Raw genomic sequence first — 23,657 nt, 5'->3', positions numbered from 1 at the left:
AAACAGAGAATCCACCTTCTATTCTATTCTATTCTATTCTATTCTATTCTAGTCTAGTCTAGTCTAGTCTAGTCTAGTCCAGTCTATAGTTATTTTGGAGTAGGGAGGTAAGCAGAGAATCCACCTTCCACCTATTCTATCTATCTATCTACTTATTCATTCGTTCATTGATTGATTGATTCATTCATTCATTCATTCATTTGGAAAGTGGACCTTGAAATCAAGAACCTAATCTGCTCATTGCTGTGGCACAGAAAACTCGTGCAGGTCACTATCAGTGTCCACAAAGTCAGTCTCTCATTCACTGTCAATGGAGCATATCATATCCAGCAAATGTTTCCGTTATTAATTCAACTCTCATTAGGTTTGACAGAGTTCATCCTCTCAGGTAGTCTGCCCTCCTCTGGTCAGGAGACACGTCGCCCCTGCAGTTTCTACAAGCGGCCACAAGATGTCGCACATGTATCTCTTCTCTCATGTGACCCGACTGCAGTACTTCGCCTGGATTTCCTTTGACAGGATTTGACAGGTTGAGAAACTTCATCTTGCATATAAAGGATTGTTTTACGCTAAACTTTAAAGTTATTAATTTAGTCATATCACATAGCGCCACTCTGCAGCGGACCTGTATGTTTCATCTCCAGTAGGAACTAGCAGGGCTACAGTAAACCATCCTGTCAAGAAATCTGTAGTGATCTAATGAATATTAACGACCTGCTTTAAACACAGTGAGTCAACATGGTTAATCTCCCAGACTGGTTCGGTGTGTGTGTCTATGGAGGTGCTGCAGTTTTTATTTTCTTTTGGTTATTTAAATCTTGCACACAACACAATCTTTCACACAGCCTTACTTGGACAACTGTAAATCCTGTAAATCAAACAGTGTAACTTGTAACTTTTTGGATTTGGGTTGATGCTCCTTTAAATTCTCATTGGTTTTATTTTTTATTAGTTTTAAATCATATTTTCCACGGCTTATTGAAAGCGCAGCTATTGCCAAGAGTAAAAATAAATTGTCCTTTCCTTTGCCTAACATTGTCAGACACATAGGCTAATTATGCGTTATTCTACTTTAAAGTGTTAATTAACTCAAATGTATCCTTTAACATTACACTTTTTTTTTCAGAGGATTAGACTCTTTGTAACTGTTCCAGGGCCAGCAAAGGCCCTGTGTTTTTCTACGCAAATTTCCACCTGCTAGTTGGCCTTCTCATTGGTTGCAACCACAGTCAGATTCCAACGAGAAATTATCTGATTGAAAATCTGGGAGGGGAGAAAAAGAAAGAGCAACAAGTGTGATGGTTTACAGTGGTTTGGTTTTCTGACTTTTGGGAAAGGATTTTAGGACACATTTTCCTCCTAACAGCAGACTTGGGAAATTATTACCCGTTTAATAAGGACTGCAATTTGTCAAATTAACGGTGAGTAGCTTATATGGTGATGTTGGCTGTCGTTTCCTATGATAAAGTCCTAACTCAGCTAGGGTGAATTTTGTGTCAAGTTTAAAGAGTGTTGGAGAAATTATAGCAGGCTATTTAAACTGTTAAAATATTTAAACCGTGTTAATTTTACTTTTTGAGCGAGGCATAAACAGTTCGACCTATGAGTTTCTGTGGATAGGAGCGTGCTATAAATTAAATAATAACAGAGTAGCCTAATTTACCTGCGAGTAAAGACTGAAGGGATATAAATGCTTCAAGTAGATTAGTTAGTAAAAGAGTTATGATCTTTGAGTATGAGTTTTTTTTCCCCAGTAGTAGCCTAAGTCCTGTCTTCTTGTCTTCTTACTAAAACTAACTAAACCAGCGACTTGTTGACAGAATTCGTAATAACTTTTGAGCGTTACCATAGTTACCTGCCTAACTAAAATTTTCTTTTTTTCTGATAGCCTTAACATGCCACGGTCTTTTTTGGTGAAAAACAAACGGTGCACATCTTACAATGTGCATCGATCATATGATGACGAACCAAAGGCCCCGACACATACAGGTAAGACAAAAAAAAAAAAAAAAGACTATATAACCTCAAAATTTAAGTAAAAGTCATCCATGGTTAGACCAAATAAATTAGTTGGTATCCAAATACATCACTTTTAGTGCATTATATAATAATAACAGCCTGTAATGTTTAATAATCTACATACATATTTTAAATATGTATGTAGATTGATGTAGAAATGTATGTATGTAGATAGATGTAGAAATATAAATATAATATTTATATTTAGGTTTTAGGGTAAATTGCATATGCCATTAATTCAAAAGCAATTAACTCAAAAACAAATACAGCTGTCTCAGTCCAGTATTCCAAGGTTTATTTCTGCTGAGGCAATTCTTATTTAGAAAACAAAATGTCTTCCAAGGGGAACTGGCAGGTCATTTAAAACAGAAAAAATACATTTCTTTGCATTCTAACAATACAGAGAGAAGCCATTTATTTGACTCAATCAAACTTGTGTTTGTTGTTGTGACTTTGCAGAAGTCCCATCAGAGAGTCAGAGCGTCGACGCTCCAGAAAGCCCTCAGTCAGTGGGCCAGCCGTCCCACCCAGACCGCTTCTCCTTTGACAAGGAGGAGGAGGACCTCAAATGCCCCTTACCTGTTCACCTGGAGCCCACCCGCCCCCCTGTGGCTCCGACACAGCCATACTACCTATCTGGTGAGCAGCCGATACATACAGTATGCTTCACTGTATGTAACCTACCTCCCGTCTTCATCTTTTTCCACAGGTACAACATCTAAAAATGCGAATCTTATGTGTGTGTGTGTGTGCCGACAGAACCTCACATGGCAGAGTTCCCTCCTTACTACAAGCCCACGTACGCATGGGATCCGGTGCCTTCCTCCTACGAGCTCCGTCAGATGAGTTTCAGCCCGACTGTCCTGCAGCACGCCAGCAGCCTGTACGGCGCTCACATCAGCCACGGCCCGCAGCCCCAGCAGCCCCTGGACTGCAGCACGCACTATTCCCCCACCTCCAACACCTACCACTGCATCACCTGTGACAAGGTATGGCTACACGCTTTTCTCTGCACACCTGTACACCGTTCTTTCTCCACACTTCCCACCTCATGGTAGAATATCTGTGTGAATTCAGCCTGGGTTTTGTGGCCTTGTGTGTTGTGTGTATTTGTGTGTTGTGTGTCTCTTCTCCTACCATCTGTACATTTATCTGCGCACGCCTGTTTATTCTCCTCTCTCTCTCTCTCTCTCTCTCTCTCTCTCCCTCTCATATATATCCAACTCATCAAGCCAAATTCCTAGTAATATATAAAATTATCCAGCGATTAATTGGATTCTGATTCTGATAGGACTTTCCCAGTTCCCACTCATGCCACCGATGATAAATAGGCATTCATGTTACTTTAAAGTGCTTTCAGTAAAAGCATCTAACACATAGTTCAGTGCTGCTGTCTTGTTAATTTCATTTTTTACTGTTGAAGGGTTACATGCTCCTCTATAGTTCGAGGGAATTCTTCAACCCCTTGGTTTTATGAAACCCTTTCAAAACACCATTGGATAAACTCCAAACTACATGGTGGTCAAGCTGAAAACAAGGCTGGTTTTCTTAGTTCCCGACTGAAGTTGGCATTTTGGAGATACAAGGTTGTCACGGGACAGCGATGACAGGTTATGTGATTCGTCAGCTGTTTTTTTTGGGGACGTCCTGGTGGCTCAGTGGTCTAGGGCTTGTGCCACGTAACCGCGACGTCCTGGGTTTGAATCCGTCCCAGGACCTTTGTCACATGTCATCCTCCTCTCTATCTCTCTCCTAATCTTGTCTATCTCTTCTGTAAACTGTCATATTAAAGGCAAAAAAGCCCCAAAAAAACAATATTTTAGTGGACTCCATTGACTGACTCGGCTCTGACTTTGTTGCAGGTGTTCTCCACGCCTCACGGTCTGGAGGTGCACGTCAGGAGGTCCCACAGCGGAACAAGACCCTTCGGCTGCAGCATCTGTCGGAAAACCTTTGGCCACGCCGTCAGTCTGGAACAACACATGAACGTCCACTCCCAGGTACGTCAGCCAATAACAACGAATACAACTGGCTTCTCTGACACCTTCATGTTAAGCTGAATGTGTGAGTAATGCCGGTGGTGCACTTGTCTTTGACCAGGAAAAAAGTTTTGAGTGCAAGATGTGTGGGAAAACGTTCAAGCGCTCTTCCACTCTCTCCACCCACCTGCTCATCCACTCGGACACGAGGCCGTACCCCTGCCAGTACTGCGGCAAGAGGTTCCACCAGAAATCTGACATGAAGAAACACACATACATTCACACTGGTAAGTCACAGTACATACAGTGTCCTTATACAAATCCGGTGTATTATGATTTCAGAGTGGACCATCCATATTATAAGTGTGCAGCGGCAGCCACAGCTCTATCAGTAACCAACTAACATAAAGAATACAAGACACCTAAAACTGTTTACTTCTGTTCAGCTTCTCTCGCTGTACTCATCGGCTTTCCAGGTGCACCGAATAGGAATTGCTTCCAAGAGTAATATAACTGCTGATAAATCAGAAAAAGAAACTTAAACAAATGTCCTGGATTTGCATATCTGGTTTTCCTGCTTTGCGGAGTCCTCTGTGAAAGGAACTCTATGTAGTCGGCATTTGTTGCAATGAATGTTTGACAAATCTGAACAATGGCTTGATTCTTTGCCCCTGGACATTAATACTAACTTTATCTTTATGGTACAGGCGCTCTGCACCATTTCTGGTACAGGTGATGCGTTGGAAGATTTTACAGAAGCAGAGAAATCATTTGAAACTGATCCTAGATTTGATGTAACCATACACTGAACACGTGGATTCTTCATTGGAGTGTTTTTTTTTTCTGTGTGTTTTATTTCGTAGGTGAAAAGCCCCACAAGTGCCAAGTGTGTGGTAAAGCCTTCAGCCAAAGCTCCAACCTCATTACCCACAGCAGGAAACATACAGGTTTCAAACCCTTTGGCTGTGAGATTTGTGCCAAGGGCTTCCAACGCAAGGTGGATCTCCGCCGGCACCACGAGAGCCAGCATGGCTTGAAGTGAGGAAGAAAGGACACCTACAAGAAAACAATCTCAAAAGAGGATGGTGCGGTGATGATGATGAGGAGAGCGGCACTTTGCTAAAGCGATTAGCTGGTATTGATATAGCTGTATGATGTCTTTTGGATGGCCATTAGATAAAGTACAAAGGTACAGCAAACTGTGACATCAAATTTTGAGAGAAGGCAATTTAACTCCAGCGAAAAGCTAATATGTATAAAGAAGCAATTAACGTTTGCTCTTGATAGTTGATTCAAATGTAGTTACTTCAACCAGTATATTAAATTAATGTTTCATCTTATGAGATGTGTTAACATGTGGATGAGTGGGAGATGTGTTGCCATCATGCGGATTCAAACTGTGTTTTATATAACAACAGGGGGGTTTGATATTACACGCAAGAAAATGCGTCTTTTGTTTCATATAATTTATTTAAAATATGATATGGTTGAGCAATGTAAAATAACTTGGCTGGAGTATGTGTGAGTTGATAAATGCTTATTAAATAAAGGGTGAAAACAGAAACAAAATCTTTGTGGTTATTCTGCTGATCCCTATGGTTTTAGAGTGCTTCAGTGACTTCAGTGATACAGTGTAGCTCTCGGTATTTAAACTACAAGGTGATATACTTGCTGTTTGTTTAGTGAGATGAGATGACGAACACTGTAAACATGCTTTTCTCTCTGTTCGGTTCTTTCTGTGTGTTTTTCTGTGTCAGTTTCCCATCAGAGCAGGATGTGGAATAACTACCTGACTCTGTAGCCCCAGGTGAAAATCTCTTGTGGGACCAGAGATAGTGTGTACTGGGGTAATCCTGCATTCAAATATATACCTGGAACGCCATGCAAATACCGGGCCAAAGAGCTATTCGATGCTGAAACTCATCTCTAAACCAGGTGAATGGTTTGTTAAGGAAAGTAAGAGGGAGACGTTCAGAGAGAGGGTTATTTTACAAATTATATAACTGACAAACTAGATATTTTAGTCCCTTTAATATAGTTACGTTATCATTACTGTAATAGCAAAATCAACTCTATAATCTCAGTAAAATCAGAATTGCACAAACTGCGTATAAGCCCTCCTCCAAGTATCAGGCAGACTGTGATGAATTTTGGCCACACACCCCTTGGATACATCCCGTTTAGCTGCTTGGCTGCTAAAGCGTATTGTCTCCAATGGGATACTGGGATTAACTATAAGCAATAAGAGGTTGGGAAAAGAGTATTGATTACTTAGTCAAACTGCCATCACCACACCCAGCCATTCTGTTGGATTTACTTCAACAAACACATGGCAGCTCTCACGAAGACTCACCACCTTCCTCAAACACCAAACCTGTTAGGACATTAAGCTGCTCCAGGCAAATCAGATCATCACTTGGCCTAGTTAAATCTGACATGTGCTGTGTCTAGTCGTCAATGTTGCAGACATGATTCTGTAAGGCAAGCTTGACCGTCTCCTGGTGTAACGTCACAGTAACAACAGCAATACCTTTCGTCAGTATAGTGGATCCTGATTGGTGGGGTTCTTTCGGCTCCTGAATATGAAAACACAAAGGAAAGGATGGGAGCATGATTTCTGCACCACTGCGAAAAATATGTTCATTTATTTTGTGCGTAGAGGTGTCGTTACTCCAGAAATCAGTGTCTGTAGAGGGAATAGAAGAGGCACGAGGCTTACTGTCTCGTTCAGTTGGTAAACAAATCTGAGGTCTCTATGCAAATTGCGTTGCTATTACCTGGGCAACAGGGTCCGTTGTGATCCTCTGGAACAGTTAGGCCTGCTGCATCCTGGTGTGAGGAGACAGAGCAAATCAAAATCCTGCACAGGTAACCAATGGTGGAGAGAGGATCATCTTGGGCGGGACTAAACAAACAGGACATGGGTCCTGAAAAGGAGGGGTGGTGCTCCGGCTCGCCCGGGGGAAAACTGGGGAAATTAGGAAACCAGGTCTACACACACACACCTGAAACATTGTTTCATCAGTGTACAGGTGTTTGAGTTTGAGAAGCTTGTTTGTAGTAGGAGAATTTGATATTCATACAGCTGATAGGTGACTGAAAATAGCAGTTCTGGCTGCTGAGGACCGCGCTGGAAATGTTATGTTTATGTGGTTATCCACCCCTTCTTCATTTGCATATCTATTTTGCCTGGGGTGTTGTGGTATCCTAAAAATTGCAAATTCACCTGATTTTCTTCCCTGTAACTGTTCAGCTGTTACTGAGGACACGGTTAGGCTCGGCTACAGCCATGAGTGTTGCCTCCATTAAAGAAAACAAACTCGATTTTTCATATGAAATATGAAAAACCGTGTCATGTGTCAACAACAGGGACATATTTGAATAGATTTAACAGTTTTGTTTACAGTGTGACAGAAATCCGAGGGCCGTCCTGCAAGCCGCTGCCTGACCAGTGAAGTTACAGCTCAGTCAGGATCAGATACCGTAAACAGTCTCAACCCCGACAACCACAGCACCAGAAAACAAGAAAAATCAGTCAAATCTGTTCCATCCAGCCAAGACCACACAACACATTAGAAAATCAAGACTCAAACATCTGCACAGTCTCTCAAAATCAACACACACCAATCCAAATGCACCACTCTCTCTCTCTCTCTCTCTCTCTCTCTCACAGACCCACACACACACACACACACACACACACACACACACCAGGCAAAGAGAGATGGGGCACAGAGCTGAATTTGTCTTGCAAATTAGTTCTATGCAAATGGCTCTTGGCCTGTACTCTGGAAGTGCTCTAGGGTTGAGAGGTGAATGAGTGTGCTGGCCTGAGGCGCTGATGGGAGATTCACGGAAGACTTGGCGGGGGGATCCCCCAGGAGGGACTGTCTCCCAGTAAGATCAAGGAAATGTCATGGGAAACTGTGTTATTACTTACTGTTATTAGATACCTGTGACTCAGTATTTGTGACACCCTGTATGTCCAACAGGCTCTATTTTGGACCCACACACTCCTTTTAGACCCAAAAAATAACCTGTGCCGTTGTAAGACTCAGATTCACAGTCTGTATTCCTATTTCTATTTCTACTTTTTAATCTGATTACATGTCAGCTAATCCACATATTTTATATTCAAATGTCTTGCTTGTTGCCCAACATGTGATGCAAACTTTCTTCTCCCCAGATTTCACAGTACTGCATGTTATACATTTCTATGTATGCTGTGAAACAGTTCTCAATGTCTGTTTTTAATCAAATCAGGCCAAAAATGAAAAAAAGACCAAGAGCAAAAATTGGTTTGTTAGGTCCAAAACTACACAAAGAAACCATACAACACAATGGGAGAATAATAATTTGAATTTAGGGAGTCGGTTACTCATTGGTGAGAAATAAAGTGGGGAACAACAAAGTCCAGGATGGAACAGAGAAGTTATAAAGGATTAAAGGTTTTCTTTGACAAATTTATGAGGTGCGAGGAGCATCACTAAACATACAGACAGAAACTTTAAAACATTTTTGAGTGATGTTGTCGGGAGTGATCCAGAAAGTACAAGTTATATATTTAAAAATAAGCGTAGAAATGTCAAGTATCAATGAAAAGTAAATAGTTCTAAATACAAGAAAGCAATTGTGTTTTTGCAGAGGCATTTTGAATAACATGCCAATGATCCATCACTAATCTATGTTGCTGAAGCAGACAGGATAGTCCTAATAAAAAAAACAAACAAAACTAAACTGTCAGCAGCTTTCCTCTTTGTGACTGGACACAGGAAACGGTTCTATGATCACATCCGTGAATGTCATGTCGGTGATACCAGCTTGATTGCCAGTGACACAGCGGTAACAGTGTTGTGGTTCAGGATGACAGAGGCGGCATCCTGCCCTCCCATTGGCTGCCTGTCATCCAAATATGGACATGTCTTCCCAACTGACACATAATCAGCTGCAGGACCCGGGGGGGGGGGGGGGGGTTTGGTGGCTGCAGAGACCGAGAGACGAGAGAGTCAAAGGGGGATGACAGGAGAGGGGATGTGTAGCACGGGGAGTGAGGCGGCTTGAGAGACAGTGCGAGAGAAAAAGGGGGTGAAATCTGGGGCCAGCAGGCTTTCCAGAGTGCGGCGGGCAGTGGAGGGAGTGTGATAGCCTTATCATGGCCGCCCCACACTGTAACGGTTGGAACACGCCACCACAGCGGCAGGGAGGAGTGGACAGGCCCTCGACCGAGATAGCACCAAGCACCGGCCTAATCCGAGCGACCAGGGCTCCACTCTGCTGCTGGAGAGAGAGAGAGTGACAGAGAGAGAAAAAGAAAGACAAAGAGAGAGAGAGAGAGAGATCTTTGACATCCTCACTTCACCACAGCACACAACAGATTGTCAGTCAATGCATAACCTCTATCCTCTTCCCTATCTCCCTCCCACAAAGCACAGAACTTCATAACTCCTTACCGGAAGTACTAAAAAATTTTATCTGGCGCTCCTTTTTTCTTTTTTCTTTTTTTGTAAAGCATATGGATATATATCATATGGTAATGATCTCAAGTGATCATTACTGGTAAAGTTATTTTATAGGCCTATAGCTTTTTCTTGTAATGGCTACATATGTGTGTGTGCTTGTGTGTGTATGGGGGGTGGTTTATATATGTGGCCTATACTTGTCACATTTGACACTCAAAAAAAAACCCAAAAAAACCCCCCACCCAAACATCCAAGGAAAGTGACTGAAAAAGTGGACAAGGAGTTATATAACATCCTTAACAGCCAGTGTTAACTCTTGCACTGCCTTAAAGGCATATGTAAAGAGGACAAACTAGAATAAAAGTAAACACAAACCCTCATATCAGACTTTAATTGGCTAATAGCATCTTAAATAACTAATCTGGGTAAACACACACACACTTGCACACCTATTTCTTCAGAATATCCTCTCTTCTCTAAGGGGACAACGGTCTGTTGACAGTGTCTGGGAGGGACAGCAGCACACAAATCCCCTTCACTGAGCTCATATAATTCAACAACAGTGGATTCACTCCCTCTGCCAATACAAAGATGCTTGCTGCAGGCCTTTGGGAGCAATAAGGAGCATTTAAAATATATTATCATCTTCAAAAATAGGGAGGAAGCTCGAGTTTGGAGTATATGAGACTTAATGGTGTCATTTCACTTTGATATGGGAGCAACCCCAAACATTTAGGCTACCATAGAGTTGACAAGCCATCTGGAATCATGGAGGCTGCAGGCTATTCCTTAAACGGGCAAAAAGAAAATTACCTTTATTCATTGCATCTTGTTTGGCTTTCCACTGCCATCGTGTGGCCCGAAGCTGCACTGCAGAGTAACACAGCAACAAGGCTAGACATAGACTACACACTGAGTTCGTAACATTAGTAGCCTAAACACTATTTGTCAGATCTAAGTGAGTGTGCAATATTTGTTGAGTGTGTTTTTAATGCTGTTTTTATCTTTAGGGTTCATATGTCTTAGTTTATGGTATTTCATTTGTGGTATTTTATTTCGTTTTATGGTATTTTATTTGCTTCTATCTTATGTCTTACCTTGTTTTCTATGCGTTTTAAGTGTTTTACGTCTTGTGGTTCATTTTAATCATTCTTTGTCCCTCTCTGTCTGTTTTAAGTGAGCTTACCATTGAAGCAAATCCCAATCTACCATGTTGAGATGGCAATAAACTATTGGACTTGATTTATTATTTTTAATTCATATTTTCATTTATATGGTATGTGGTGATATGTAATTTATTTGTTTGAGTGGTTAGGTTCACGCAAGTCGGTATCGAAAACCTTTTGGGTGAATAAAATCACGCGGAACTAAAAGTACAAACCAGCGTTTCCACCCGGCATTATTTTGCACTTGGACACACACACATGCTGCTGTAAGCTGGCCGCCGAAGAGCTGAGGAGGGTCGGAGCGCGTTGAACTTGCCTGAAAATTGCAATATGTTTACGTAAATATTTATATATGCGAATTGTAAAGCAAAAATGTCAGATTCCAGGGAGTTTAAGCTAAATTTCACTCTGAAAGAGTTGACCATCAGCAGCCCGTCAGATGACGGCGGTGTGCCCGGCAGCTCTTCCTCCGTGGAGCTCCTGGATAATAAACTGGTGTGTGTTGAATATCCAGCGGTTGTCTCCAGTGTGGACAAGATGCTGGAAACTGTTGGGGGTGAACAAGGATTGTCCAAGGTGAGTCAAACAGACAGCAACCGGGCCGGAGTGCAGTAACATGATGCAGGTGGTGGAAAATGTCTTAAAATGTCTCAAAATGTATTATCTAAACTTAACGACATTTAAAACGGGCTTGAAAGCAATTAGTTATTCGATTTCAAGTCGAAAATTCACTTTGAGGTGTCTTACAAATCTTTACAAATCTTATAATCAATCTGGTTTCTGTGGTCGATGTTTTCTTTCCGAAATCAGCAGCAGTCACGTAGACACATAGTCACGTTTATTTTATTTTAGCTGCAAAATCGGACTTATATTTCCTGCTGTTTGGCACTAAAAATGCCTTAAAAACTACTACATTTAACTTTATGAAACTTGCAGACACCCTGAACACGTTTGCTACCCCCAATAAGAGGAAGAGGAAAAAGTAATGTAATGACTCAAGCCGTATAACATGAAAAGGCTAGTAATTAGAGATTCTGCCTTATAACATCCATATTTTATAGATAGATAAGAAAACATTGTCACAGCCTGTACATGGAAACATTAAGGAAGAGTAATGCAGGAATATGGAAAACAATAGTAACAACAGACAATACGTTTTTCCAAAAGTAGGATGTCACCCTTCACCCTATAGGTCGTTTAGTGTGTAGTCTGCTGTCTCACATATCACAGGCAAAACTGTCATTACAGTTACAGTCTGAGGTGTGACCAAGCCAACTTTGCTGGAGTCTCAAGTCAGTCTCAAGTCTTGAGGCACAAGTCTCAAGTCAAGTCCCAAGTCTAAATGTAGAACACTACATCAAGTCAGAACAAATCAAGAGTCCAGTATCAATTTAATATCTTAAAGAAAACAGAACGTTTCAATGCAATATGGTTTTAATAGGATAGAAACTTGGTAAGGGCATCATGAGTTTGATTTCTATAATCAGTTTCTGCAATAAATTCAATAATTCCATACAAATTCAGAAAACAGAATTTAAATTCAGTCGTCTGCTGGAACAAATCTCATCACTTTCAATCGAAGTCGTTTACACAAACACAAGATCTTTTGTCAAGACTTTAGAAACCTTTTCAAGTCATCAAAGTACAAGTCAAAGTCAAGTCCCAAGTCAGCAGAACCCAAGTCAAGTCAAGTCTCAAGCAATTAAAATTGTGACTCAAGTTTGACTGAAGTCTGACCTTTGTCTAATACCTGTGTGTGTCCCGCAGACCTACGCTCACCCCAACAGGCGGCTGGAGCTGCGTTTCCGACCCCAGGACCCGTTCTGCCACTCTCTGTGCGGCAACCGCTTCCCGTCCAGCAACCTCCTGCTCAGAGTGCGGCGGCGGGTGCGAAAAAAGGACCCCGAGGACGCTCAGGTCCACATGGAGATACTTGGCGTCATAGGAACAACATACAAATTCCAAGGTAGTGACACATCCTTGGAGCGTCACATATATGAAATCCTCTGGTGCTCAAAGTCAAAGGAGGTTTTGATAAACTAGTCTCACAGGTTGTGTTTTTTATTCTAGGGATGGCGGACTTTCAGTGCCTCGCCGTGCATTCAGAAGATGGAAAACACACATCCTTATACGACAAAATCATCCTCCGCAAGTCGGAGAATCAGGAGTACTTTGAGCAGCCCATGCCTTTCTTCCTCCCCCCGCCCATCTTCTCCCGCCTCGACAGTCCCGTGGATTATTTCTACCGCCCGGACATCCATCACAAGTTAGTACGGGATCTGTGGGAAAAGCCGGGAAAGCGTCGTTCGCTTAGTCAACTTGAGAGCTTTTTGCTAATTCCTTGTTGAATAGTTGTTACATGTCAGAATGTAGAACAACCACCGCTCACCCGGCTGAAGGCTTGGCTCAGGTGCTGGAGTCTGACAAAATCCTCAGAAACAGAGATGGAACATCTGCACACTTGGATCTATGCAGAATTTAATTTATCAGCAAGCTGTCGGTCTCGGATGTTCCATCTGTCACTGAGCACTAGACGTCATTTCGACCTTGTGTCTGTGGTTATATAGCCCAGAATCCTTTTGCCAATGTACAGCCCAGTTTTAGACCAAGCGGTAAATACATTATTACATATTTAAACAATACATAAACAGCTGTGAATATCAAAAGTATGCACCAGAGAAGTATAAGATAATACTTTATTTTTGTCATTTACCCAAGAAGAAGTAGTCTAAGACACAGATGTCTACTAAACTTTCACTTTTAAACACTATGTAGCCTAATTTTTAGATGTCTTTTAAATGGCTAATCAATGTAAAATTGCTCTGTGGGCTCTTTTTCTGAGAATAGTTGTTACTTGTCAACAGTAGTTATAATTACTCATGAGCGTATTTATCCCACACTGTAACTGGTCTAACTGAGATAATTCCTGTATTCTTGCAGGAATGTTCATAAGTGTCATCAGTTTACCCTCTTGTGATTGAGATTTTTCTGTAAACTTATGTGAAAGTGCAATGGCAGGGTATTAGGGCTGATCAGTGCTGAAAAGTAGTATAGAGGTGTGTGGTTCTGGGATCCCAGAACTTATTGATTGGCTTTCTGGTGGTGTCATGGGCCCAATTTAATAGAATATCTTCTAGTGAAGGTGTCCATTTGACAACTCACTCACATACCCGCACTCATTCATCCCACTGCCCTCTAATATTCAATATTCAGGTTTCTGCATAGGTGCCTAACCAAAACGGCACAAGGGATAGTTAGGTCTGATCATGTGTATTTGTAAACGGATTACGCAAGCTTCTTTTTACTGAGATATCTTTTAAATGTTACTGTGATACAGATGTAGAAATCAAGAAAGATCTTTGTAACATTTGCCTTTTTTCTGTGTGTTCATAGCCAAGTACCCATTACCAAGGAGAATTTTATTGGTTTGAATCGCGCCCGCCGGCCCCACAACACCATCTTCATCAGCTTCCTGGACCCCACGGTGCCCTCTGAGTGCCTGGAGGCTGCCAAGGTCAACTGGGAAAGAGTCTGCCTCAAGGAGTGTGACAGACAGGCTGAGGAACACCTGAGGAATGTAAGTGTGTGTATGTAGCTCATGGTGTCTGGCCACTGGAAAGCACTTTTTATGCAGAACTTGCTGTCAGTCAGACTCGAATAACATATCCTCTGCTCACTAGTGGTGTAACGGACCGTAGTTGATCCGTGATCCGTACAGATCCCCCCCCATGGTTCGGCACGCATGTGAACCGTGGATTAATTGCAAAGTTTAACCATCATAGTGTGAAATACAGTTTTACTGCCGCTGTTACTATTTAAAGTAATAATTCCCTAAATTCCCTAATAATTCCCTCGATGCAGAGTTGCAGTGAAAAGATACAGACAAGACAGATGCGTGCTGTGTTTTACTCTGAAGCGCAATGATTGCGTTAGGGAAGAAAAAAAAAGGAAGAGCGACTGATTTAAAAGCCGTCGCTTTCGCCTCCATTGAGTGAAATCCCGTAGGCTATGACTTCGGGCATTTTCAGTGGTGTAACTGGGAAACTGGGCATGCTTGTCATCATTGAAATACATCACAAGATTGTGATGTTTATTGCAACTTCGGCAATATGCTGCCTTCCCTTCGACACACAGCTCCGCTCGGAGAAGCTCCGGTCTCTTTGCCTGTCTGTGGCATAGCCTTCAGTGTTGATAGGCTAATACTCGTGACGTGTAACCAATCAGATAGTGCTGTGGGCGGGACATTGAGCGAGACTACAGAGTGGTGACTACAGGCAGAGAGAGGCGGGTGCATCAGAGCCAAAGTAGCACATTTTTAAATTAATTTAACCCTAACCCTTTTTTTTTTTTTTGCTGATCCAAAAAATGATCCGATCCGTGACTCAAAACCGTGATACGATCCGAACCGTGAGTTTTGTGATCCGTTGCACCCCTGCTGCTCACCAGGGTCACATGCCCACAGCAGTTGAATGTTCACTGTCATAATCCCATCTGCCACTCAGAAAGGATCTATTTTGGGTGGTAAAGTTGGGTTATTCCAGCTTAGAGTGAGCTTATACCAAGGAACAATATCATGCAGTGTCAATCAAGTCTGTCCAGAAATCCAGACGGGCTGCCTAAAAGCCTCTCCAGCCTCCAGGCACACCAAATTGCAATGAACACAGATGAAGGCTTAGGCCGACATGTTTGTGCCATCCTCCTCTGTGCTGTTCTCAATAAAAAGAAGATACTTTTTGAAGAATTCTTTTAGTTTTTCAGATGTTTCTTGTCTGGTTGTGCAGACTACTTGTATTTTGCAGTTCAAACACACCCTAGTAAGTCGAAGAAAAGGAGTCCCGGTGGAGCGTGATGCTTATTTTTGCCTATTGAATGCTATACTAAATTCTGCATGGAGGATGGCAGCTTAGCATAGGGCCTGGAATTTGGGAAATAAACAGATTTCTTAGGGCCTGATCACCTGAGGGCAACTGCAATTTTTGCCTGAGCACGTTGATGAAATTTATTCCACTTTGAACCACCGTATCAGATATTTATTTCCCCCAAGCCACCGAGGTAAAAAATTCCAGTCTTATTTACCTGCCATGGTTTATTTAACCGCAGTTTAATAATCTGCATCCCCATAAAATCAAGCCAGTGCCATGAGTCACTCATTTTTGCCCTCGCTGGTATTTGCTCACTAGATCACCACAAAAACATTTGAATTTTGCTATTCATGAGACTGTTTCCTTTTTAAGAGGCAGTTTGAGTGTGCAGGCACTGACCAGTCTGACTTACTGACTGCACACACATATAGGAGTACAATCTATTCACAGATTATTCACTATTCACATTCAGTTCAAGACAATTTTATTTTGGGTTAATTGTCAATAATCAGGGCACCTCTGGTAAAAATAAAACCATCAACCTCTATGATGAGATTGTTTTCCTGGTGACCCAAGTGAAACTGAACTCTTTTGTTATAGACTAATAGAATAAGAAAATGCAGTAAAAAACAATGTTGCTTGAGCTGTGTTTGTTTTGTGTGAAACTAAAGATAATATTTGAATTGCCTATCTACAAGGCGGTGCTTTTGATTCTGATATGCCTCCGTCAGTGAAGGCTGTGTTTTGACCATTTTTTTGTCATTTTTGTCATGCAGTGACTGCCATGTACGGCTGTCCCACCTGTCTCCACTTTAATTCATTTTCGATCACCAATCTTGCCCAAAACATCATAATCAACAGTTGTTAGAGAGAGAGTGTTGAAGCCTGCTTGAAGTTGGACAAGAATGTTATATAACGTAATGGACAAATGACTGACCGTTCTTCCCTGGGCTCTTATCTTATCTCAAACCAAACTTTTTTTGGGGCTAGATGTTTGAGAGCCGGCCCATCTGGTCCCGGAACGCAGTCAAGGCCAACATTGACGTTCACCCTGAGAAGCTGAAGCTGCTGCTGCCTGTCTTTGCCTACTACATGGTGAGCTGAGGGGACTGTGCCCGGTAAAGAGGACGAGGCGTCAGGTCAACGAAATAAATGACTGCTCTCCTCCATCACATTTTCCCTGATTTAAACTTATAAATAATGAAGCTTTTAATGAAAAATGAGTGCTAGGAATACTTGCACTAGCGTCAGTGAGGTATTTCTCTGCAGTAGCTGAACAAAAGCATGTTGTAGACATAAAATGGGCATACAATTAATCACTTTATTTGCCATTTATAGTAAATATTCAAGACTAGCCCTTGTGTTATTTGAACTAGGGTGAATGCTTACAATAGAAACCTGGCTTGGATGTTTGAGGAAAAAGGGGGCAGGAATGTCTAGTCTAGTCTAGTCTTGTTTATTTATATGTCCCTTTATCTCAAGCATGTCTCAAAGGGCTTTACATAGCATCATGTACATGTCATATACCGTACTACACACAAACACACTCATGCCTATGGGCAATTTATTGATCAGACCTAAACTCACATACACTACACGTAAACAAAACTGACCCTGCTCCTGTATAATTGCACTTAGCCCACAACAGAAACACCTCACATACTGTGCAAAGGGACAGACATATGATATACAGTAGACTATGTATCACTCTGTGTAGCTATATTCAATATTCCCTCCCTATTTCAGATATATATTTGTAAAGTGATATGAATAGTTTGCTGTCTGTTGTAATGGAATAATGGAATCCATTGGAAATTACAGAAGAAATGAAATGAAGTGGCAGGTTACAATCCACTCATTTTTTTGCCCAAATTTAAATAGCTGAGGTTTTTTTTTGTAGGTGACAGGACCCTGGAGAAGTCTGTGGGTGAGGCTGGGCTACGACCCCCGAAAGGCCCCCGACTCCAAGAAATACCAGATGCTGGACTTCAGGATCCGCTGCAGCACCAAGCATGGTGAGAGACGGGGGGGTCGGGGGGGGGGGGGTTTGATCAATAAGGCTCCTAAAAAGTTCTGAAAGGGGAAGCATCAGTGGTGTTCTGCAGAAGTGGAGACTCCCCTAAAATGTATTTATCACTTAATTTTATTCAGATTTGTTATGCGTTTTGATTTGTGAGTTCTCAAGATTATGCAAAATGCAGTACTGTGACATCATTGAATTGCATGAAAATGGTTGTAAGTAAATTTCATCTACTCCCTGTGACCTGTAAACATCTGCATTTTTCCATAAAATTTTCTTAGGCAGTGCAATTCAGTGATACAGTAGAATTTAATTTTCCTTGATGATGTGAACTCAAGCGCAAAACAATGGAAATATTGTTAGATTTCATGAAAGATCTACGTTTGTGGAAGAACAATCAAAACGTCGATGTTAGTGGAATTCCCCTTCTTTGCCTGATACTCCTTGTCCCTCTTTTCGCTCCCTGTAGGGTATTCAGTAAGTGACATGCCAGTGAAAGCTAAGAGGAGCTCCCTTGACTACACCCTGCCTATCACATTCAACAAAGCAGGTGAGAACCTACAATTCATTTAAATGTATTAATTTATTTATCAGTGTAGTCCAGTTGATATTAAAAGGGACACCAGGCCAAGAGACCGGCGTCAAGACAAACATAGAAGTTGCAGACAAGCATGCGCCAGTGTATAAAGCAAAGTATAAACAAAAGCACATAAAAAGATAAGAGCGAATGCAATTTTTGCTGTAAATTTCCTCACAAAGGCAGGAGGCCAATAGCAAACCATCTCACTCAAGTCAAGTCAAGTTTATTTATATAGCACATTTCATACGACAGGCGTAGACTCAATGTGCTTCAAAATAAAAAGTAAAAAATAGACAAAGATCATACATGACAAAAACATATAAGATAGGAACATATAAGATAAGAAGGTATTACATATATAAAAACATATAAAAAGAGATAAAAACATATAAGATAAGAAGGTATTACAATAAAAAGGAATAAGATAAGAAGGTATTATTATTATTATTATTATTAAAAAGGGAATAATAGTAATGATACTGATTCTAAAATAAAAGTTTCATCAAGGGCCAAACCTATTTAAATCAGGACTAAACAAAGCCTTTACAGTTCCTTACTGAATCTATCTTTCATTATCAGGTTAAGCTCACCAAGAGAAACCATCTCTTATAGCTTTAAATCATTTTGCAGTGAGTTCCTTGAAAATAGAGCAGAATACCTTAAATAACTTTTGCCTAAATCAGTTGTGACCTTACAGAACTGAACAGAGATAAATAACAAAAACTTTTCCTGTGGTTGTAAACAGTCATTTCCACCCAAAGTTTTCTGAGGTACAAGGGCACAAATGAAAGGAGGCAATCGCGGAATGGCCTTGTAGATAAAAATTGCCGTCAGCGAACAGGGCAGGCCAATCAACCTGAGCATACAAGGGTCAAACAAGGTGCGCACTTTACAGTCAGTGATAAACCTCATTGGATTAGCCTGGTGTCGAGCCCCCATGAATCGCAGTGTTTAGCACTTTTTGAATTTGCATGGCGATTCATAGAGGTCTGGATGCAAGCCTATCCACCGGCAGTTATTTCGGACGGTAGGATGAGTGCAACTTGAATTGCTTCCTGGAGGTAGTAGTGACAGCAATGATAATGATAATTACTGCTGAGTGTAAAAATAGGATTAAGTAAGATTAAATGGCATTATTGTAACAGTAGAGTGTTGAGGATGTAATGTGGACAATTCTGTGCAAATGTCTACGAAATGTGAATATGTGAATATCCACGAAACACCAACCAATCAGCTGGGGCGAGAAATTACGTCAGTCAAATTCAAAAAGTGCTAAAGACTGCGATTCATGGGGGCTGGATACCAGGCAAGGGTTTGACAAGGTTTGCAGCAAAGCAGTAAATATTGTAAACAGATGAAGATTAACATTTGACACACTTTGGCCTAGTTTATTATTCATGCATCATGGCGCCATTTTGGGTGCCATGATGCATGAATAATACATGCATGAAACTGGCAAGTCTCGCTGATGTAATTTTCAAACAACTAAGATTTAATGCTGCCATGCCTCCAAAGCACGTGAACTACAATAACCATAATTCATAGTGCCTATGACTAAGTGCCCCTATGCTCCTTTGGTGCGTCCGTGCCGACACAAACTGAATGGAGAGGCAGCATGAAGCATAGTCTCAATAATCAGATGGAAGTGTAATGTTGCAATGCCTCAGCTTATACCACACTGAGAGACTTTAGTGCCTGGAAAAAATATGAGTTACTGGGCTCGCTGAATAAAACTTCAACAACAAGTCATCAATAACTACCTCCCTCCACCCCCCCGCTGCCGCTGAAGTGAACTGACAAACTGTGGAAAACACTGCTGTATGTTTTGTTTTCCAGCTCCGCAGCCAGCTAGTGTGATGGATCTTCCAGCTCAGGAAGGTCCCAGCACCAGTCGGCAGCCGATCCCAGTCAAGTACCAACTAAAGGTCAGCAACTCTTCTAATCCATTAAAGTGATACATGTCTAAAAGGTACTCTAGATTGGTTGAAATGATGTTTAATGTCACGCCTCGCTGCTGATAGATGTAGCGAACTTTGAAGGAATAATAACTTACCTGTGGTCCTGTATAGGTGTTGGAGCATGGCACTAACACTGTCAGAGTCAGGGGCTTCAATCCCTCGTAGCTCAATGGCACTAACACTACTGATACTCATGGTACTAATAAGGCAGCGGTTCTCAACGTGGGGACCGTGGACCACCAGGGGTCCTTGAGGGGGTTCCAGGGGGTCCACAGAAAATTTATGAATTGTTAAACTTCACCATTATTTCATTTACAAGACGTTAACACACTTAGAGAATGTAGAAGAATGACTATTTTGATCATAATTTCACTGTCTCTACCTACAATACAGATAGTTAATGGCATTCTGGAAAAAATCCTATCTAACAATAAAAATGTTCTCAAATTTCGGTCAGAGAGACAAAATCTCATCAAATGGGGGTCCGTGGGCCCTAATGTGGACTAAATTTGTATCCTTGATATGAAAAAGCTTGAGAATCACTGCTATAAGGCACTTGTGATAAAAGTGTCCAACAAATAGCATATGCTATGCTCGAAAAAAAACAAATTTCCTTTGTGGGTATGTTTGGATGCAGAGAGGGTTTGACTGAAAGAGGATGCGAATGAAATAGTTGAACTGAACCTCAGCTTAAAGGTTGAAGTGCTCTAGGAGAGTAAGAAATGTCCCGTCTTCAGCAGTGTAGGTGTCAATAAATACACCGTGGGAACATTAGATAGTGTGCGGACTTTACTATCTGCTTTGATGTCCCATCTTCATGAAGTGTACTGAGAAAGTCATTAAATGGAAGGTCAAGAGATTGGTCAAAATTGCATTATATGGAATGGTTATGGAAATTTTGTCAGCCAGAATGTGTAGGAACTCTATACTGGATTAGCATTAGACACTAACCTTTCCTTCACCTCCGCAGGAGTCGTCCTACATCTTCAAAGAGGGCATGCTGCCTCCTCACAGACAGATGTTTTACCAGCTGTGTGATTTGGATGTGGAAAGGTACGATACAGTGCTGAACAAGCATTAGTCCTTTCCAGCAGAGACCACCAATATAATAAACCAGTAATATTAAAAATATTGTCCCTTCAATATCTATATACAACAGAGAAGTGATAGGTAAATAAACAAGAGCCAGGTATCATGGCCTGTTTCCTCTGATTTTGTTATGATTCTGACTCTAATGAAAACAGCCATCTATCACTCCTGATGTGGTTTGGGTGTTAATGCGCCTGTGTGTCTGTCTCCAGTATACGGGAAGTGATTCAGCGGAACGACGGTAAAGAGAAGGAATGTGACGAGAGGGACGGCTGGTGTCTGCTCGGCACCACCGATGACCTGAGGGACATCATATCGGCCATGATCAAGAAGGTCATCCGGGCCCAGAGGCCAAGTAAGGAAGCGTCCGCCAGCCTCTTGCCCTCATCCAGGGTCAAGGTCCATTGATCCAATCGGCAGAGTGAAATTGTACACGATAGAGCGTTTATTCTTTTATAACATGACAAAAAAACATTAACAAAAACAAAACTATTTTCTTCCCACATGAAAGGGAATTGACTCCACAAGCTTGTCCTCAAGCTTTCTCTACATGTGTATTTCATGGATACCGTGTCCTCTTTGTGATCCCCAGGTGTGCGGTCACACATTAACTACTCAACCAGGCCAGTCAGTCACACTGATAAAGCCCTTTCCTCTTACCTTAGATAAAACATGACCAAAAGTGTGCTCTGTGAGAAGCGAAGGTAGTTTAGTAAGGACCAACAACACCGCTCTGTAAAATCAGAATCAGAATCAGAATCAGAAATACTTTATTGATCCTCGAGGGGAAATTGGGTTTCATTGCAGTTGCTCACAGAAATATATATATAGGCATAGAGTAATTATAATAATAATAATAATAATAGAAATAATAGAATAATAGAAATAAGAAATAAATATCAAAATATGTAAAATATGTGCATTATACTACAATAAAATAAAAATATGCAAAGTACCGTATGTGCATTATAAAAATATGTACAAATAAAAATATGTAAAGTATGTGCATTATACTGCAATATATAACAACAATAATATAGAAATAAGAAAAATAAGAAATTTGTGGGTGGGTGTGGGGGAGGAGTAGGAGGAAATCCCTGACCTGGGCCTTTCACTCCTGCTTTTTTCCTTCCCCTTTGTTTTAAATTATTGCACAAAATGTGTGAACTTGTAGGTTTATTATTTTGCCAATTAATGTTACGTGTGCTCCCCAGCTTTGCCAGAATTCCCTGTGAAGCGCAGACGAGCCGGCCTAAGTATAAGACCCCGAGCGAAAGTCGTTGAACCGGTGGAAGAGGGGGACAACAATGAGGACGATGAAGAGGAGGATGAGGAGGATGAATTTCACCCGTCGGAGGGGAGTGAAAATGAGATGGAGACAGAAATGTTGGATTACATTTGAAAATGGACAAATGGACATTTAAGTACTTTAGTGAAATGTATCATGAGTATAATATTTTGAAGTTAGTGGCTCTCTTTTCTGTAAAATGTACTATGTTTGACTTTTACCGGTGAACTGTAAATAAAAAAAAAATGGTAGTTTCTCTACTGAGTGGAATAAGAAATATCTCATCTCTGTTTGGTTACGTACCGGCAACCTGAAGAAGCCGTTTGCCGTTGTTTCTTGACATTTAGAATCTTTGAGACGCACAAACCATTTCAGCACAACATGGTCACAGCAAAAGATCTTAGAAATCATATTTATAGGTCACATATACTGTTCCAATATATATTTAACCAGGTAGCCCCATGGAGATCAAGAATCTCCTTTTTTCTAAGAGAGACATCTAAGATAGCATCATGAAAACCACCATATTTCTCTTCAATACATTTCAGTAGGATTTTAGTGTGTAGGATGGTCTCTAATTCAGCAAATGTGAGTCTGTAGTGTTGAATGTACATGTGATATGTACATATACTGTATGTATGTATGTATGTATATGTAAATGTAGGGTTCACTCCGGGATGGCGTTGGAGTCCAATCACTCCCATTTGAATATGTAAAAATACATAGGTTGCACCTTCTTAACTAGGTTTGTCCTGTCCAGTTCCTCCTTTGACTTCCATGGTAAAATTAGAGAAGATCATGTGTAAAAAAAATGCTGCAAATTTTCACATTTAAATCAATTTAAATACTTTTGTAGAGTAAGAAAGTCAAGGGGTTCACAAATACATATATATTCTGAAACTGAAGGACAGAATCCCTATTTATTCCCTTATGCTGATCTTCCTGAGTCATTTCAGAAACCTCTTGTTTCGGCCCAAAGGATGCTCTTCCAGGTCAATGTCTGTTGTTCTTCTCTATGGGGATGTGAGAACATCAGAACCACTTTTATCACTAAGTACAGTAAATATACAGAAATTTGTCCCAGTAGTGTATATATATTACTCATTCAACAGTCTCTATTGGAAGATAAGGTGACAGCCTGAACGTTACGCAACATGGTCTGTAGCACATAGATTGATAGTAATTTCCATATGTAGGCTATGGGAGGGTTGTGACGTAATGATAGTAACATCCATAT

The 23,657-nt window shown here is 41.1% G+C and overlaps 2 protein-coding genes across 2 annotated transcripts; both read left to right on the top strand.

Annotated features, from left to right (window-relative positions):
- Nucleotides 1–1,277: 1,277 nt before the first annotated feature.
- On the top strand, nt 1,278–5,546 carry gfi1b (growth factor independent 1B transcription repressor). The gene is made up of 7 exons (XM_071918779.2): nt 1,278–1,421; nt 1,889–1,989; nt 2,479–2,658; nt 2,779–3,008; nt 3,882–4,019; nt 4,120–4,285; nt 4,862–5,546. The coding sequence occupies exons 2-7, from the start codon at nt 1,896–1,898 to the stop codon at nt 5,038–5,040; spliced, it is 987 nt and encodes a 328-aa protein (XP_071774880.1). The 5' UTR covers nt 1,278–1,421; nt 1,889–1,895; the 3' UTR covers nt 5,041–5,546.
- Nucleotides 5,547–10,880: 5,334 nt separating this feature from the next.
- On the top strand, nt 10,881–22,640 carry gtf3c5 (general transcription factor IIIC, polypeptide 5). Its single transcript, XM_071918773.2, has 11 exons — nt 10,881–11,199; nt 12,391–12,589; nt 12,694–12,889; nt 14,017–14,200; nt 16,476–16,580; nt 17,386–17,500; nt 17,975–18,055; nt 19,922–20,010; nt 21,014–21,096; nt 21,345–21,487; nt 22,347–22,640. Exons 1-11 carry the CDS (start codon nt 10,996–10,998, stop codon nt 22,532–22,534), a joined length of 1,587 nt encoding a protein of 528 aa, XP_071774874.1. The 5' UTR covers nt 10,881–10,995; the 3' UTR covers nt 22,535–22,640.
- Nucleotides 22,641–23,657: the final 1,017 nt, after the last annotated feature.

This window comes from Centroberyx gerrardi, chromosome 2, assembly GCF_048128805.1.
Source record: "Centroberyx gerrardi isolate f3 chromosome 2, fCenGer3.hap1.cur.20231027, whole genome shotgun sequence".
NCBI classification, from domain to species: domain Eukaryota; kingdom Metazoa; phylum Chordata; class Actinopteri; order Beryciformes; family Berycidae; genus Centroberyx; species Centroberyx gerrardi.
Note: the sequence above shows the minus strand (reverse complement) of the source record. Positions and strands in the feature narration are given on the sequence as shown.

What these genes read in the sequence shown, in the direction of transcription:
- gfi1b (XM_071918779.2), top strand. Translation starts at nt 1,896, where the DNA reads ATGCCACGGTCTTTTTTGGTGAAAAACAAACGGTGCACATCTTACAAT. An exon ending in ACTGCATCACCTGTGACAAG is followed by an intron (nt 3,009 to 3,881) that starts GTATGGCTACAC and finishes ACTTTGTTGCAG; the next exon opens with GTGTTCTCCACGCCTCACGG. An exon ending in ACATGAACGTCCACTCCCAG is followed by an intron (nt 4,020 to 4,119) that starts GTACGTCAGCCA and finishes GTCTTTGACCAG; the next exon opens with GAAAAAAGTTTTGAGTGCAA.
- gtf3c5 (XM_071918773.2), top strand. Translation starts at nt 10,996, where the DNA reads ATGTCAGATTCCAGGGAGTTTAAGCTAAATTTCACTCTGAAAGAGTTG. An exon ending in AACAACATACAAATTCCAAG is followed by an intron (nt 12,590 to 12,693) that starts GTAGTGACACAT and finishes TTTTTATTCTAG; the next exon opens with GGATGGCGGACTTTCAGTGC. An exon ending in CAGTCAAGTACCAACTAAAG is followed by an intron (nt 20,011 to 21,013) that starts GTCAGCAACTCT and finishes TCACCTCCGCAG; the next exon opens with GAGTCGTCCTACATCTTCAA.